General features: G+C 42.0%; 1 protein-coding gene across 1 annotated transcript in view; it reads right to left on the bottom strand.

Moving 5' to 3' along the window:
- LOC122565403 (calcium/calmodulin-dependent protein kinase type IV-like) overlaps positions 1-17,345 on the bottom strand; it is a 151,295-nt gene that overhangs the window by 35,570 nt on the left and 98,380 nt on the right. The window contains exons 4-5 of the mRNA XM_043721352.2: positions 11,647-11,729; positions 8,643-8,715 (exon numbers count right to left, since the gene is read on the bottom strand). Coding sequence (XP_043577287.1) covers positions 8,643-8,715; positions 11,647-11,729 — 156 coding nt within the window. The remainder of the gene's footprint in view (positions 1-8,642; positions 8,716-11,646; positions 11,730-17,345) is intronic.

Raw genomic sequence — 17,345 nt, 5'->3', positions numbered from 1 at the left:
ACTGAAGGGCAGGAATGGCAGGACTTGGGAATCTCGGATGACAGGGGAAATTATTAACTTAGTCAAAAAAAAGGAGTATACCTAATGTTTTGCCAACTAAAACCAGACAAAGATCTTGAAGAAGAATAATCCCTGGAGGTCTAGTGGTTGGGATTTGATGTTTTTACTGCCGTGGCCCGTCTTCGATTCCCGATCAGAGAATTAGATTTATAGGTGGCACAGTGGCTCAGTGGTTAGCACTGTTGCCTCACAGTACCAGGGACCTGTGTTCAATTGCACCCTCGGGAGACTATGTGGAGTTTGCACTTTGTCCATGTGTGTGCTTGGGTTTCCTCCGGTTCTCCAGTTTCCTCCCACAGTCCAAAGATGTGCAGGTTAAGTGGATCGGTCATGCTAATTTGCCCAGGATCTAAATCATGATGTAGAGGTGTTGTACTGGGGTGGACAAGTTAAAAATCACACAACACCAGGTTACAGACCGATGGTTTATTTGGCTCTGAAAGCTGGTATTTCCAAATAAGCCTGTTGGATTACAACCTGGTGTGTGAATTTTATAGGGATGTGAAGGCTAGGTGGTTTAGCCATTGGAAATGCAGGGTTACAGAGGATAGGTAGGGGGATGGGTCTGGGTGAAATGCTCTTTGGAGGATTGGTGTGGGCTCGATGGGCTAAATGGCTACTGCCATACTGTAGGGATTCTATTCTATTTTAAGAATATGGAGAAAGTAGGAAGGAGCTCAAACAGGGAATTAAGAGTGCTGAAAGAGGCTATGAAATGTCCTTGGTCAGCAGGGATAAGGAGAATCCCAAGGCATTTTATACATATATTAGGAGCAAGAGGATAGCTAGGGAAAGAGTAGGCCCTCTCAAGGACAAAGGAGGCAGATTATATGTGGAGTCAGATGAAATGGATGAGATCCTTAATGAGTACTTTTCATCAGTATTCTCTGAAGAGAAGGATGGGGGGGAGGTTGAGGTAAGGGAAAGGGAGGTTGAGGGAAGGGAAAGGTGTCTGAATATTCTTGGGCAAGTCAACATAATGAAAAAGGAAATGTTGGGAGTCTTGAAATACTTTAAGGTAGACAAGTATCCCAGGGCCAGGTGGGATCTATTCCAGGATATGTGGGAGGTAAGGGAGGAAATAGCTAGGGCCTTAACAAATATCTTTGCATGCTCTTCGGCCTCAGGCCAAGGTTCCAGAGGACTGGAGAATGGCCAATGTTGTCCCTTTGTTTAATGAGGGAAACAGAGATAATCCAAGTACTTTATAGACTGTTGAGCCTGATTCAGCATTGGGAAAGCTGTTGGTAAGATACTGAGAGACAAATTTATTCATATTTGAAAGCAAATGGACTTGTTAGTGATAGGCAGCATGGCTTTGTATTGGGAAAGTCATGTCTGACCAAACTGGTTGAGTTTTTTGACGAGGTGACAAGGATGATTAATGAGGGAAAGGCAGTGGATGTTATCTACAGAGACTTTAGTATCTCATGGCAGTCTGCTACAGAGTCTCATGGGATCCAAACTGAGCTGGCCAGATGAACACAATACTGGTTTTATCATAGAAGACAGACAGTTGTGGTGAAAAGTTGCTTTTCAGAATGGAAATCAGCATCTAGTGGTATTCTGCAGGGATCAGTGCTGGAACCTTTGTTATATATATGATCTGGAGGAAAATGTAGGTGGTCTGATTTGTAAGTTTATGGATGACACCAAAATTGGCAGAATTGGAGATAGTGAAGAGGAAATCAAATGATACAGCAGGATATAGAGTTACAAAAGTGTCAAGATTAGGTTATATTTAAGAATTTTAAAATTAATGTTGTTAATTTTTAATAGCACAGAGGAAATCTTCTTCCTCTGTTCCTTCACTTCCCACATTATGTTCGTTTACTCTTCCAATACTTAATATTTAAATAACAACAGATAAAAAGATGATACCAATCATCTAGAAAAATGGATCATGGGGGGATTTTAAGGTAATAAAGGCTTTGAGCAATTTGAGGGCTTTGAAACTCAATCAGCACTTTGTCATCAACTTGTGTTTTAGATGAAAAATATGGATACATTTAAGAGGTGGTGAGACTGTCATTTTAATTGATAACAGAGTAACATGTTGCCTTGTTCAATAGAGTCATAGAGATGTACAGCATCGAAACAGACCCTTCGGTCCAACCCATCCATGCTGACCTAGGTTAGCAGAATGGCTCACAGAAGGAGCAAGAATTGTGGAGGCTATGGGGGAGTGGAACTTGGAAATAAATAACAGATCATTGCACTCTAACAAGGTACAAACAGCTGGTTGAATGGCCTTAAAGAGTCAGCATAGTTAGTACAATTCAAGGAATGCTCTTGTAGCTGAAGAAGGATCATTGGACCTGAAAATGTTAACTCTGCTTTCTCTCCACAGTTGCTGTCAGACCTGCTGGGTTTCTATAGCAATTTGATTCAGATTTTTAGCATACGCAATTTGTTGTTTTTCTTTCTTTTGTAGCTATTGCCTATCACAATGGCACATGGTCTGTGCATCTTCCTAATATACTACAGACAGCCACCGGAAAAGGGAATGGTGTGAGTGGTCGGGATTTTAAGCAAAATCAACGTGTATCATTTTATTTAGTTATCCAGAGAGCAATGTGTAGTCAAGGTTTTGTGTATTGCACTATAATTTTGATGTAACTCTATGATGCCAGATCCTGTTCGTGACTACTGGTGAATCTGTTTTAATGAATTCACCAACTAGTTTCTGACATTCACGCTGAGTTGGTCCATGGCTCTCTAACGATAATTAGGTTTTTTTCTCTGTGTGGTTGAGCCTAAAAAGAAACAGGTTAGACACAGGTTGATCTTTTGTTATGCCTCTTCATTGCAGGCTATATTTTGTAAGTAGCAGACATCCTCAAATTATAGGCTATTAAAATTCAGCAGGGAGACTAGGATATCTGGAAGAACAGTGCAATGTCACTGCAAGTTCATTGCATAATTACAGAAAAGAAGATACACAATGGGTGGGTGGCTGGACGGAGCCTTAATCTAGGCAAATTCTATTTAGTTTCAAACTAATCAGGCTCCAACATAAGGGATATGTAGTGTGTTACATAAGATATTAAAGTTGTCTTTCTGATAATGCTGCATTCATTTTCAAAGAATCATTAGGACTTTGTTTTCGATTAAAAAGTAGTGACATTTTAAAAATAATCTGGTATTGTGCAGAGATTCACAAGGCTAAATCATACAAATGATAAAACAACCAATGAAGCAAATGCCAGATGGGTCCTGTTTATTTTAGGGGGAATAAGCTGTAACCAAACCAAGAAATATTGTGTACAATTCAGAGTCATAGAGATGTACAGCATGGAAACAGACCCTTCGGGCCAACTCGTCCATGCCGAACAGATATCCCAACCCAATCCAGTCCCACCTGCCAGCACTCAGCCCATATCCCTCCAAACCCTTCCTATTCATATACCCATCCAAGTGCTTCTTAAATGTTGCAATTGTACCAGCCTCCACCTCTTCCTCTGGTAGTTTATTCCATAAATGTACCACCCTCTGTATGAAAAGGTTGCTCTGTAGGTAACTTTTATATCTTTCCCCTCTCACCCTAAACCTATGCCCTCTAGTTCTGGACTCCCCAACCCCAGGGAAAAGACTTTGCCTATTTACCCTATCCATGTCCCTCATAATTTTGTAAACCTCTATAAGGTCACCCATCAGCCTCCGACGCTCCAGGGAAAACAGGCCCAGCCTGTTAAGCCTCTCCCTATAGCTCAAATCCTCCAACCCTGGCAACATCCTTGTAAATCTTTTCTGAACCCTTTCAAGTTTCACAACATCTTTCCGATAGGAAGGAGGCCAGAATTGCACGCAATATTCCAACAGTGGCCTAATCAATGTCCTGTACAGCCGCAACATGACCTCCCAATTCCTGTACTCAATACTCTGACCAATAAAGGAAAGCACACCAAACGCCTTCTTCACATCCTATCTACCTGCGACTCCACTTTCAAGGAGCTATGAACCTGCACTCCAAGGTGTCTTTGTTCAGCAACACTCCCTAGGACCTTACCATTAAGTGTATAAGTCCTGCTAAGATTTGCTTTCCCAAAATGCAGTACCTCACATTCATCTGAATTAAACTCCATATGCCACTTCTTAGCCCATTGGTCCATCTGATCAAGATCATGTTGCAATCTGAGGTAACCCTCTTCGCTGTCCACTACACCTCCAATTTTGGTGTTATCTACAAACTGACTAACTGTACCTCTTATACTCGCATCCAAATCATTTATGTAAATGACAAAAAGTAGAGGACCCAGCACCGATCTTTGTGGCACTCCACTGGTCACACGCCTCCAGTCTGAAAAACAACTCTCCACCACCACCCTCTCTCTTCTACCTTTGAGCCAGTTCTGTATCCAAATGGCTAGTTCTCCCTGTATTCAGTGAGATCTAACTTTGCTAATCAGTCTTCCATGGGGAACCTTGTTGAATGCCTTACTGAAGTCCATATAGATCACATCTACTGCTCTGCCCTCATCAATCCTCTTTGTTTCTTCCTCAAAAAACCCAATTAGGTTTGTGAGACATGATTTCCCATGTACAAAACCATGCTGACTACCCCTAATCAGTCCTTGCCTTTCCAAATACATGTACACCCTGTCCCTCAGGATTCCCTCCAACAACTTGCCCACCACCGAGGTCAGGCTCACTGGTCTATAGTTCCCTGGCTTGTCCTTCCCACCCTTCTTAAACAGTGGACCACGTTAGCCAACCTCCAGTCTTCCGGCACCTCACCCGTGACTATCGATGATACAAATATCTCAGCAAGAGGCCAAGCAATCACTTCTCTAGCTTCCCACAGAGTTCTAGGGTACACCTGATCAGGTCCTGGGGATTTATCCACTTTTATGCATTTCAAGACATCCAACACTTCCTCCTCTGTAATTCCCATAATTACTATTTCTCTTCTCCCATGCCCTAAAACACTGTCCTTTTTAAGTCATCTTGCATTGTACAGCACATAGAAATGTTGGGTTGGTAGTGCACACATATGTAAAAGAAGTCTTTAATTTAATGGAAGAAAGATCCATTGGGTTCAACCCCTACTTCAGTGTGCTGAACGTTTTTTGGTATTCACTGTGTTCAGCTAAAGCAATAAGTGTGGTGCAAAGCCATGACAGTCAGCCCTCATACTAATTCTGTGCAGCTCTACAGAGTGAACGATTGGATCTTGTCACCCAAGTTCTCTCTTAGATATCTCACAGCCAATTGTAATATCTGATCTGGTTCGAGTAAAATTAAAAAAATGAATAATTAGATACAACTTGTAAACACCACTACCAAAGCAAGGTCATCAGAAAAATCTCAGAGGCCTAGTGGTTGCAACAGAAAACACCGCATACTTGTTCATGTGTAGCTTCAATAACCGACTTATAATGGAATGTCCCTCCAGAATGGATGATGCATTACTCAGAATCCATAAAACTCTGGTTAAGAAAAGTTCATAACTTCTCTATTGTATTTTAAAATTGGAAGTATTTCTGTGTTTTAATCGATTCTGACAAGTTGGACTCAATGGCTTCTCTCCCATTGCCCTGATTCTTGAGAGGATTCAACAATCCTTACACCTGTTACATTCAATTAGTGTCTAAAAGAAAAGGGAGCAGCTAATTAAGTTGCATTGCATCCCTCAAACTATTTTGACCAGGTAAGAGTTTTATTTTTACTGACAAGAAATCAAGGTGTTAGGACAATTCTGAACCCTGGAAACATAATTCTGAATGGTGTTTTCACATTTTGACTGTTGGAAATTGGGATTATATGTTGTGATGTAACGACATAGACCAGATCGAAAAGTTGAAGTTCTAAATTGGAGGAAGGTTTTAATTAGGCAAGAACTGTCAGGCAAGAACTTTCAAAAGCTGACTGGGAGCAGATATTTTCAGGTAAAGGTTCGGCTGGAAAATGGGAAGCCTTCAGAAATGAGATAACGAGAGTCCAGAGTATGTTCCTGTTAGGGTGACAGGAAAGGCTGGTAGGTGTAGGGAATGCTGGATGACTAAAGAAATTGAGAGTTTGGTTAAGAAAAAGAAGGAAGCATATGTAAGGTATAGACAGGATAGATCGAATGAATCCTTAGAAGCATATTAGGCAATAGGAGTATACTTAAGAAGGAAATCAGAAGGGGAAAAAAAGAGGACATGAGATAGCTTTGGCAAATAGAGTTAAGGAGAATCCAAAGGGTTTTTACATATACATTAAGGACAAAAGGGTAACTAGGGAGAGAATAGGGCCCCTCAAAGACCAGCAAAGCAGCTTTTGTGTGGAGCCGCAAGAGATGGGGGAGATACTAAAGGTGTATTTTGCATCAGTGTTTACTGTGGAAAAGGACATGGAAGATAGAGAATGTAGGGAAATAGATGGTGACATTTTGAAAAATGTCCATATTGCAGAGGAGAAAGTGCTGGATTCTTGAAACATAAAAGTGGATAAATCCCTAGGAAGTGATCAGGTGTACCTGAGGACACTGTGGGAAGCTGGGGAAGTAATTGCTGGGCCCTTGCTAAAATATTTGTATCATCGATAGTCACAGATGAGGTGCTGGAAGACTGGAGGTTAGCTAATGTGGTGCCACTATTTAAGAAAAGTGGGAAGGACAAGCCAGGGCACATTAGACTGGTGAGCCTGACGTTGCTGGTGGGCAAGTTGTTGGAGGGAATCCTGAGAGACAGGATGTACATGTATTTGGAAATGCAAGGACTGATTAGGGATAGTCAACGTGGCTTTGTGCATGGGAAATCATGTCTCACAAACTTGATTAAGTTTTTTGAAGTAGAGACAAAGAGGAGTGATGAGGGCAGTGGTGGATGTGATCTATGTGGACTTCAGTAAGGTGTTCGACAAGGTTCCCAGTGGGAGACTGGTTAGCAACGTTAGATCTCATGGAATACTGGGAGAATTTGCCATTTGGCTCAAACTGGCTCAAAGGCAGAAGACAGAGGGTGGTGGTGGAGGGTTGTTTTTCAGACTGGAGGCCTGTGACCAGTGGAGTGCCACAAGGATCGGTGCTGTGTCCACTGCTTTTTGTAAGTTATATAAATGATCTGAATGTGAGTTTAAGAATGTATAGTTAGTAAGTTTGCAGATAACACCAAAATTGGACGTGTAGTGGACAGCGAAGAGGGATACCTCAGATAACAACAGGATCTTGATCAGATGGGCCAATGGGCTGAGAAGTGGCAGATGGAATTTAATTTAAATAAATATGAGGTGTTGCATTTTGGGAAAGCAAATCTTAGCAGGACTTATATACTTAAACACTAGGGAGTGTTGCTGAACAAAAAGACCTTGGAGTGCAGGTTCGTAGCTCCTTGAAAGGGGAGTCGCAGGTAGACAGGATAGTGAAGAAGGCGTTTGGTATGCTTTCCTTTATTGGTCAGAGTATTGAGTACAGGAGTTGGGAGGTCATGTTGTGGCTGTATAGGACATCGGTTAGGCCACTGTTGGAATATTGTGAGCAATTCTGGTCTCCTTCCTATTGGAAGGATGTTGTGAAGCTTGAAAGGATTCAGAAAAGATTTACAAGGATGTTGCCAGGGTTGGAGGATTTGAGCTACAGGGAGAGGTTGAATTGGCTGGGGCTGTTTTCCCTGGTGTGTCAGAGGCTGAGGGGTGACCTCATAGAGGTTTACAAAATCATGAGGGACATGGATAGGACAAATTGACAAAGTCTTTTCCCTGAGGTGGGGGAGTCCAGAATTAAAGGGCATTTTAGGTTGAGAGGAAAAAGATATAAGAGATCTAAGGGGCAACCCATTTTATGCAGAGGGTAGTACGTGTATGGAATGAGCTGCCAAAGGAAGTGGTGGAGGCTGGTACAATTGCAACATTTAAAAGGCATCTGGATGGGTATATGAATAGGAAGGGTTTGGAGGGATATGGGCCAGATGCCGGCAGGTAGCTCTAGATTGGGTTGGAATATCGGCATGGGCGAGTTGGACTGAAGGGTCCGTTTCCGTGCTGGAAATTTCTATGACTCTATAACATTTCTGATTGCTTTCATGGAATAACTGAATTGTACTGCATAGGAGGAAGTTTCTTGTTCCTTTATGCTTCTGCATTACATTACTGCTGAGCATTTCATAAGGCTTCATTGTGATTTAGGAGAAAGTGAGGACTGCAGATGCTGGAGATCAGAGCTTAAAAATGTGTTGCTGGAAAAGCGCAGCAGGTCAGGCAGCATCAAAGGAGCAGGTTAATCGACGTTTCGGGCATAAGCCTTTCTTCAGGAATCATTGAGATTTAATTCAGTTTTGGGATTGCTTTCCTCTTTTTAGCCTTATTTATTTAAGAGTAAATAGAAGCTAATTCAGATACATAAAAATAAAATTTAATCCTGAGTGCATTCTCAGCAGCTTATGTGTGTGTTATGAAATGCTAAGATAAACTGAAGTCCAACAAAAATTGGAGAAAATGCGAATCTAACGACTGGAGTGGAATGCTGATTCAGAACAAAAGACTTTCCAGGTCAAAATGTTATTGATCAAATTATTTCATGCACAGAAAAGTTAATAAGTGGGAGGGGGAAGAAGTAAGAGGAATAACTTAAATGGGAGTGAAAGATGATCAGCATGACTCACCGCAACAGCTTCCAGAATCTGTTTAACAGCATGAGCTGCATCCCTCTCACTGTAATATCCTTTCTCTACAATCCTGTATATTAAAGAGGTAACGTTACAAAATATTACCAACTTAGCAAAGTATTTGATTTGTTTTAGCAACTCAGCCAATAAGATATTCTTACTGAAAAAGGTTGCACAAGCTTAGACCTTTCCACTTCTGGAATTGAGGTTCAGACCTTCATTGTTGAACTGAAGCTCTTGGTTTCCTGTCTGTAAGCTTTCCAACTGAGTTTGCACAATTGTCCAGCACAAAGCAATCATTAATTTGGCAATTTCAGATCAGAACAATCACAGATTGATTTCTGTGAGAAGATGGCAAGAATGTAGTGGGGAAGAGTGTTCTTCAAAAGGCAAGGATGGGGCTGGGGCATGTTATTGTAGTAAAGTCAAAAGATTTATCATTCAAACATAGTTATATAATTGAACTAGGAGAGCTTGATATAACAGGGTGGCTGACATGAGTAAAAATCCATTTTTCAGTACTAACATCAACTTTGTATACAAATAAACAGAGCTAAAATTGTGCTTTTTTTGTAAAGTTTTAATTTATTTTGGAGTTTCCTTGCTTAGTCCTTACATTTTTATGAGCATTGCACAGTAACCATGATGATGGCATATCATGCTTCAATACAGATATTTAAAGAAGACCACTGAATATAGTTAACTATAAAGACTTAGACCTTGAGATTGGACTATGATACAGGCTTGAATGATAAAGTTATTTTAATAAAGCCAACGGCCTTTTTTGTTCAAGACAATTGAATATGTTGCACACATAGATATTCATATAATGTAATCTCAAGCTCTAGAATCCAGCAAACTTCCTGAAGTCAGTTTTATTTGCCTTTTCCCCTGAACTGAGTGTGGTTTAGAAAAGGATCAGCTCACTTAACCCTCCTGTTTACAGAGACACTTTGGACCTTGTTAGCTTTAGGCAATCCTGGGGAAGGTGGGGAAAGCAGCTCACTGCTTTTGGGTGGGAGATTGCTGACAGCATACAAATTGGTTACTTTGGCTTGAAATCTTGGAAAGTTCGTAACTCTGCAAATCCAACTGGGGAAGAGAATGCTCTGGACTATGGGGTGGGGTGGGGCAGGAGCAGTCCAGTTCACTGCCCTTGGAAAGAGTTTCAAGAGTATTACAGACTGCAGAGGTCGGATCTCTGAAATGCCCACCTTGATGATCTGGAGCTTTGTCGTAGCAGTAGGAAAAAAAAACAATAAACAAAAGTAAAAGGCTCTCCAGAATCTCAACACACTCTTCATGCTGCATCCATGTCACATCCTATTTAAAAAAGACATAATTCAAAGGGCATGAAATTTAAATGCCTCAATAGCCTGAGCATTCCAATAGATTTACCCACTTTTTATATATATTCATGTCTAACTCTAACAACCCAAAACAGAACAACCTTTCCCAAATAGGTCACTGGATCTATCCAGAAAAGGTATCTTACCTCTCCAGAAAAGGGTATTGTTCTCTTGAAAAGTATAAAGCCTACAATTGGGTTTTGGATACTCCATTAATCGAAATTGGATTTGACTGAAGGAAGCTGCACTTTTACATGTGCAGTTGCTTATGTGATCCACAGATGTGCATTCCACAACCCACCCCTTTCTACACCTCAACCCGAGTGAAAAAAGCTCAATGGAGGCTTCCAGAGTCAGTGCTGTGGGCTATTTTGATTAAGTTGGAAGCCCTTTCTGTCATTGTGAAAATGCAGGCTTTAGGTCTCCAAATATGACCAGATCTTTTTGGTCCTATAGTTCCCTCCAACTGATTTGCAAATTCTCCTTAATTAATCAAATAATGGGTGCTCAAATGTGTTGTTTCCTGTTATACAATTCACTCATTTGATGACAAACTTGCTATGAGACAATAACAACTTTGAGAAGTGTTGAGAAAGATTATTTAGTCTTTGTGTTGCATCTTATTTTTCTCAGAAAGACAATAGAATGGTAATTTTATGTCTTTGCTATTTGCACTTTTATGCTACATACTCCATATTGCCAGCAGTGTACACCATCTTTGGCATATCAATTTAACAATTGCACATCATGTCCATATAATAACATCAAGAGACCAGTTAGCTGGACAGCTAGTTTGTAAGGCAGAGTGATGCCAGCATCGTGAGTTCAACTCCAGTACCAGCGGAGGTAACCATGAATGACTCTCCTTCTCAATGTCTCCCCTCACCTGAGGCATGATGACAGTTGGGTTAAACCACCGCGCGCTCTCTATTGAAAGATGAGCCTATGTCTGGTTGAACTATGGCAACTTTACTTTTTTTTAAACGCACGTCATCTGCCTGTGGTAATTTAATTTCTTCTGGACATTGTCACTTCTTGAAGTAACAAAAGAAGTGTTACAAGGGGACATAAATTTAAGGTGAAGGGTGGAAGGTATAGGGGAGATGTCAGGGGTGGGTTCTTTACCCAGAGAGTGGTGGGGGCATGGAATGTGCTGCCTGTGGGAGTGGCAGAGTCAGAATCATTGGCGAACTTTAAGTGGCAATTGGATAGGTACATGGATGGGTGCTTAAGCTAGGACAAATGTTCGGCACAACATCGTGGGCCGAAGGGCCTGTTCTGTGCTGTATTGTTCTATGTTCTATGTTCTATGTTCTATGTTCTAATGGAGTTCTCTCTTTCTGCAGTATAATTTTCTGCTAACTCTTGACTTTATATATTTAGGAGGCAAAAAAGAATTGCTGGAGAAGCTGCATTAGGAGAGAGAGAGAGAAAGTGGAGTCAATGTTTCAAGGCCAGCGAACTAACAAGCTCTGTGCCATTATTATCTTTTCAAGATAAAACGTTTTAGAAGAATTTTATTTTCCACTGCTTTTTATTTATTTTGATATCTGAAGTCAATTTTCCCTAGAGTTTCAAGGAAATGACACATACATACAGACACAAACACACATTACATAATCAATCATTTTCTGTTTAATGTCTGTACATACCTATCAAAAAGCTCCCCACCAGTCACCAATTCCAGAATCAGGATGATCTCTGCAGGTGTCTCAAAGATTTCCTTTAGTTTAATCTATAACACAAAATAATAAATGAGTCCCACTTTTGCTTCTTGAATACCATCTTCTTCATTGTTGACCGAATCCTCCGCTTTCCCTGAAATAATTAATTGATATACTTAAAGACATTTTAACATTTGAATCTGGAGGTTTGGAGAGTGCTGGAAGCTTTAAATGAGCATCTGAAAAGTAAAAGGTTAAACATGAGAAGTGTGCCGAATCTGCTCACTTGATCTAATATTTTAATTTGTTTTTCAATCAGTTCCTGAAGTGCTTGCCTCGTTATAACAGGTTGAATTCTGTTTTACTGTCAAACTATAATCTATTGTTTGGTAGTACAGAACTTGAATACTGCTGAAAAGAGGGACAGATTGGAGAAGTTTTTTGTCTCACTCATCACAACAAATGGAAGCATGTTAAAATTTAAATGATCACCATTTATCCTATCAGAGTAAATCATGCTGATTAATTTGCAAGTTAGCTGATTGAGGCATTGACATGGAGAAAGCAATAGGGAGGCATTGATTCTCCACACTTTAAGCAATTCAAAACAGATACAAGGCTGGATGTATTTCTTCTGTTTACAGAGAGTGACCCCAAGCTTCCAGTTGTGTTCTCTGGCCAACATTTGTGCCTCAGGCTTGCTGCAGTGTTCCAGCAAGGCACAGCACCAACTGGAAGAACAACAATTCATTTTCTGCTTGGGGACCCTGCAGCCTTCAGGACTCAGTAGTGTGTAATAATTTTACGGCCTGAACACCTTCTCTCATGACCTTTACCCACTGCAGGCTTTGTCATCACATTGGCTGCTTTCAGAACAGCTAACACACTTCCACCTACTTGTGGTCCCCACTATCAGCTCTTCTTTCTCCCTGGCTTACCATTATCCATCCTCTTGTCTTTGAAACTGTTTTTCTCTCCCTCAGGGCTTCTGTCCACCTATTGCTTACCCCTTTACCTTCCCACCACTTGTCTTCAGCATATGTATCATCTTTTCCTTGCTACCAGCAGTTCTGAAGAAAGTTCTGCTTGAGCTCGTCCTGACTCGAAACAACTTCTCTTTTAACTCCTCTCATTTTCTTCAGGTCAGAGGGAAGGCCATGGGTACACACATGGGCCCTAGTTATGCCTGTCTCTTTGGGGGTATATGGAACATTCTTTGTTCCAGCCCCCACCCACAACTCTTTCTCCAATTTATTGATAACATAATCACTGCTGCTTCCCTCTCTTGTCGAGAATTCAAAAGCTTTATCGATTTCACTTCCAATTTCCACCCCACCCTCACTGTCACCTCGTCTATCTCAGATTCCTCCCTTCCGTTCCTCGACATCTCAGTTTCCATTTCTGGGGATAGACTGGCCATTAATATCCACTATAAACACACTGTCTCCCACAGTTAGCTAGACTATACATCCTTGCACCCTTCTTCCTGTAAATACTCTATTCCATTCTTCCAGCTCCTCCATCTCTGTTGCATTTGTTCTCATGATGCCAACTTCGACAAGGGAGCCTCCGAAATGTCCAGCTTCTTCGGTAACTGAGGATTCCCTAGCACCATTGTTAACAGGGCTCTCAACTGGGTTCGACCCATTTCCCGCAACAGTCATAGGGTTCCCTTTGTCCTTACCTACCATCTCATCAGCATCCACATCCAGAAAGTCATTTGCTGTCATTTCCACCACCTCCAGCGAGATGCCACCACCAGACACATTCGCTCCCTTATCCGCCTTCCACAGGGACTATTCCCTCCAGGACACCCTGGTCCATTCTTCCTTCACTCTCAATACACCTCTCCCCCCCTCCCAACTCCCCCCTTCCCACCCCACAGCTTCACAGCATCTTTCCCTGCAATCGCCCTCCTCAGTATCCAAGGGCCCAAACATACCTTCAAGGTGAAGCAGTGTGTAACACACACAATCAAGTCCACTGCTCACAATGTGGATTCCTCTACATTGTGAAAACAAAGTGTAGACTGAAAATCCACATTCTGCCAGCAAAAATGATCCTGAGGTTCCAGTTGTCTGCCACTTCAACACATCACCCTGTTCCATGGCCAAACATCTCTGTCTCAAGTTTGCTGCAGTGTTCCAGTAAAACAGTGTAAGTTGGAAGAACAATACCCTGTAGCCTTCTGGTCTCAATATTGAGTTCAATAACTTTAGGACTTGAACTCCCCTACGTCCTAGCTCCCAATCACACAAAACAGGCAATTATCATATAGCTGCTATCACACACAACCCATCGTTAGCCAATAACAGTCTCCATTAATAGCTATTTACCCTCCTAGCCACATTATTATCCACCCCTTTGTCTGTCCAACTGTTCTTCTCTCTTTTTGGGTACTATTCCCATCTATTATTTACTTCTTACCCCCTCTCCCCACCCTATTTTCTGCATAAACACCAACATTTTCCTAGCTGTCACCAGTTTTGAGGAAGGGTCACCAGATATGAAATGTTAACTCTGATTTCTCTTCACAGATGCTGCCAGATCTGTAGAGCACTTCCAGCAATTTAGAACATAGAACTTAGAACAGTGCAGCACAGTACAGGCCCTTCAGACCATGATGTTGTGCCGAGCCCTTATCTTAATCTAAGGTCAACCTAACCTACACACCCCTCAATTTATTACCGTCCATGTGCTTGTCCAGCAGTCGCCTAAATGTCCCTAATGTCTCTGCCTCTAGTACCACCGTTGGCAGTGCATTCCATGCACCCATCACTCTCTGCGAAAAGGATCTACCTCTGACATCTCCACTATATCTTCCTCCAACCACCTTAAAATTATGACCTCTCATGACAGCCATTTCTGACCTGGGGAAAGGTCTCTGGCTACCTACTCTATCTATGCCACTCATTACCGTGTACACCTCTATCAAGTCACCTCTCTTCCTTCTTCTCTCCAGTGTGAAAAGCTCTAGCTGACTCAACCTCTCTTCATAAGACAAGACCTCCAATCCAGGCAGCATCCTGGTAAAGCTCCTCTGCTCTTGTCACCTAAGACTCCTTCACCTTACCATTCCTTGCCTGTCTCAGTGGGACAAAGTTGTCCAATACTCGCAACAAGTGCTCCTTAAACAGCCTCTACATTTCTGTTGTGCATTTTCCACAGAACAATTGTTCTAAATTTATAGTCCACAGCTCCTGTCTAATAGCAGTATAATTCCACTCCCCCCCCCAATTAAATCCCTTCCCATACTGTCTGTTCCTATACCACTTGGTGAGACAGTTATGGTCGCTGCCATCGAAATGCTCTCCCACTGAAAGATCGGACATCTGGCCTGGCCCGTTGCCTAGTGCCAAATCCAATATGGCCTCCCCCCAGTGGTCTATCTACATATTGAGTCAGGAATCCTTCCTGACACACCTGACAAAAATCGGCTCCATCCAGACCATCTGCACAAAAGGGGTTCCAATCTATATTGGGGAAGTTGAAGGCACCCATAGCAACAATATAGCAACAACACCGTGGGCGGCATGGTGGCACAGTGGTTAGCAGTGCTGCCTCACAGCACCAGAGACCCGGGTTCAATTCCCGCCTCAGGCGACTGACTGTGTGGAGTTTGCACGTTCTCCCCGTGTCTGCGTGGGTTTCCTCCGAGTGCTCCGGTTTCCTCCCACAGTCCAAAGATGTGCCATTCAGGTGGCACAAATTGCCCATAGTGTTAGGTAAAGGGGTAAATGTAGGGGAATGGGTGGGTTACTCTTCGGCGGGTCGGTGTGGACTTGTTGGGTCGAAGGGCCTGTTTCCACACTGTAAGTAATCTAATCTAATCTAAAAAAACTCTGTTGCATCTGTACCTTTCCAAGACATGCTGTCCAATCTGTTCTTCTATCTCTCTGCTGCTATTGGGGGAATCTATAGATGATACCCAATAAAGTGACTGCGCCTTTCCTGTTACTGACTTCCACCATTACTGACTCAATAGACAAACCCTCCTCAACAACCTTGTTTTCTGCAGCTGGGATGCACTCTCTAATTAACAATGCTACTCCCCTCCTCTTTTACCCCCCTCCCTGTTCTTTTTAAAAGATCTAAACCCTGGAACATCCAGCAACCATTCCTGCCCCCGTATCCTCCATGTCTCCGTTATGGCCAGAACATTGTAGTTCCAAGTACTGATCCATGCTCTAAGGTCATTACTCTTATTTCTGATGCCCTTTACATTGAAACAGATAAACTTTAACCCATCCCTTTGCCCTAACAACTGTGTATCTTTCCTGACAGACTCTTTGCATTCTATTTCTACGCATTCAGCAACTATCCTCTCCTTTGATCTGTAGCTCTGATTCCCATCTCCCTGCCAAACTAATTTAAATCTCCCGAAGTGCTCTAGCAAATCTCCCGCCCAGGATATTGGTGCCCCTCCAGTTTAAGTGCAACGTCCTTCATGTACAGGTACCACCTTTCCCAGATAGTACCCTAATGGTCTACATATCTGAAGCCTTCCCTCCTGCACTAGCCCTGCAGTCATGTGTTTAGCTGCACTCACTCCCTGTTCCTCGCCTCACTGGCACGTGGCACTGGCAGTAATCTAAGTAACTATAGTGATTGTCTTAAACAAGTGTAGCCATTGTTAAAATATTAAAATGCCCGAAGAGTACTCCTTTGATAAATTGATGGCTGTAAGTGCCTGAAATGTTACTAAAGCTGCCTTGTAAATCCTGGCAAGAAAAATCATGCTAGTTAAAAGATCTTCAATTCTATCAATGTAGATTCCTGGTTATTTTTGATTGCTATGGTGTTTGAGGCAATGCTCTTGGCTGCTTTGGCCATAGTTTGGCTGAAATAGGAAGAAAGGTTTGTGGAGATGCTGAACTGTTTTACAGGAGTTTCCTGTTTTTTAATTGTTGAAATTGGAATGATGCTGGTTTACCTTTGAGGCACCCAAATGAGGAGAAAAAGCACCAGCCAAGGTGAACATTAATCTGCAGAAGTTGATGGAAGGAAGGTTTCAAAGGGATTATAAGGCAGTGGGTCTTCAGAAATGGAATGTGAATTGGAATTTCATTGAGGAAGTGTGTGTAAGGCAACTATATTCAACATGGACAAATTACTTCCCAATGCCACCTATTAGAGCAAGGAGTAGAGCCCAATGCTAGGTAAGCATTGCACTGCCAGTGGCAGTGGAATTGACTGTGGCTGTAAGCCTTTATACCTCCAACATTTGCAAGCTGCTTTTTGTAAAGTCAGTATCACCTGTCAATTACTGTGAAAATGGCATTTCAGAATGTTCTTCCTGCACTGTTCACTAGCTTTCCCATACAGGCTGACAAGCAGGAAAAAAACACACTGGGATTTAAAATGGGAGACTGGACTCGCTGCCTTTAAGAGTGGTTAAATCAGAAACTCTTGTAACCTTTGAGATGCATTTACCTGTGTTGCCTCAGCTTCCAGAGCTAGAAAATGGGAATAGTGTGTCAGAACTTTGTTGACTGGCACAGACATGATGGGCTATATGGCCTCCTTGTGTGCTGTAACCATCCATGATTTGCCATATTTCAGGATTCCATCAAATACTCAGTTGTAGTGCTTCCCATTAGGAAACAGTAATATATGAGCAACTGGAAGCTGTTTTTCTTGAATAAAAGCAATACAAATACGTAACCACAGTGGTGCACATTTCCTGG

Source organism: Chiloscyllium plagiosum, unplaced genomic scaffold (genome assembly GCF_037043375.1).
Source record: "Chiloscyllium plagiosum isolate Xiang-an unplaced genomic scaffold, Cpla_swu_hap1 HiC_scaffold_28, whole genome shotgun sequence".
In the NCBI taxonomy this organism is placed as follows: domain Eukaryota; kingdom Metazoa; phylum Chordata; class Chondrichthyes; order Orectolobiformes; family Hemiscylliidae; genus Chiloscyllium; species Chiloscyllium plagiosum.
Note: the sequence above shows the minus strand (reverse complement) of the source record. Positions and strands in the feature narration are given on the sequence as shown.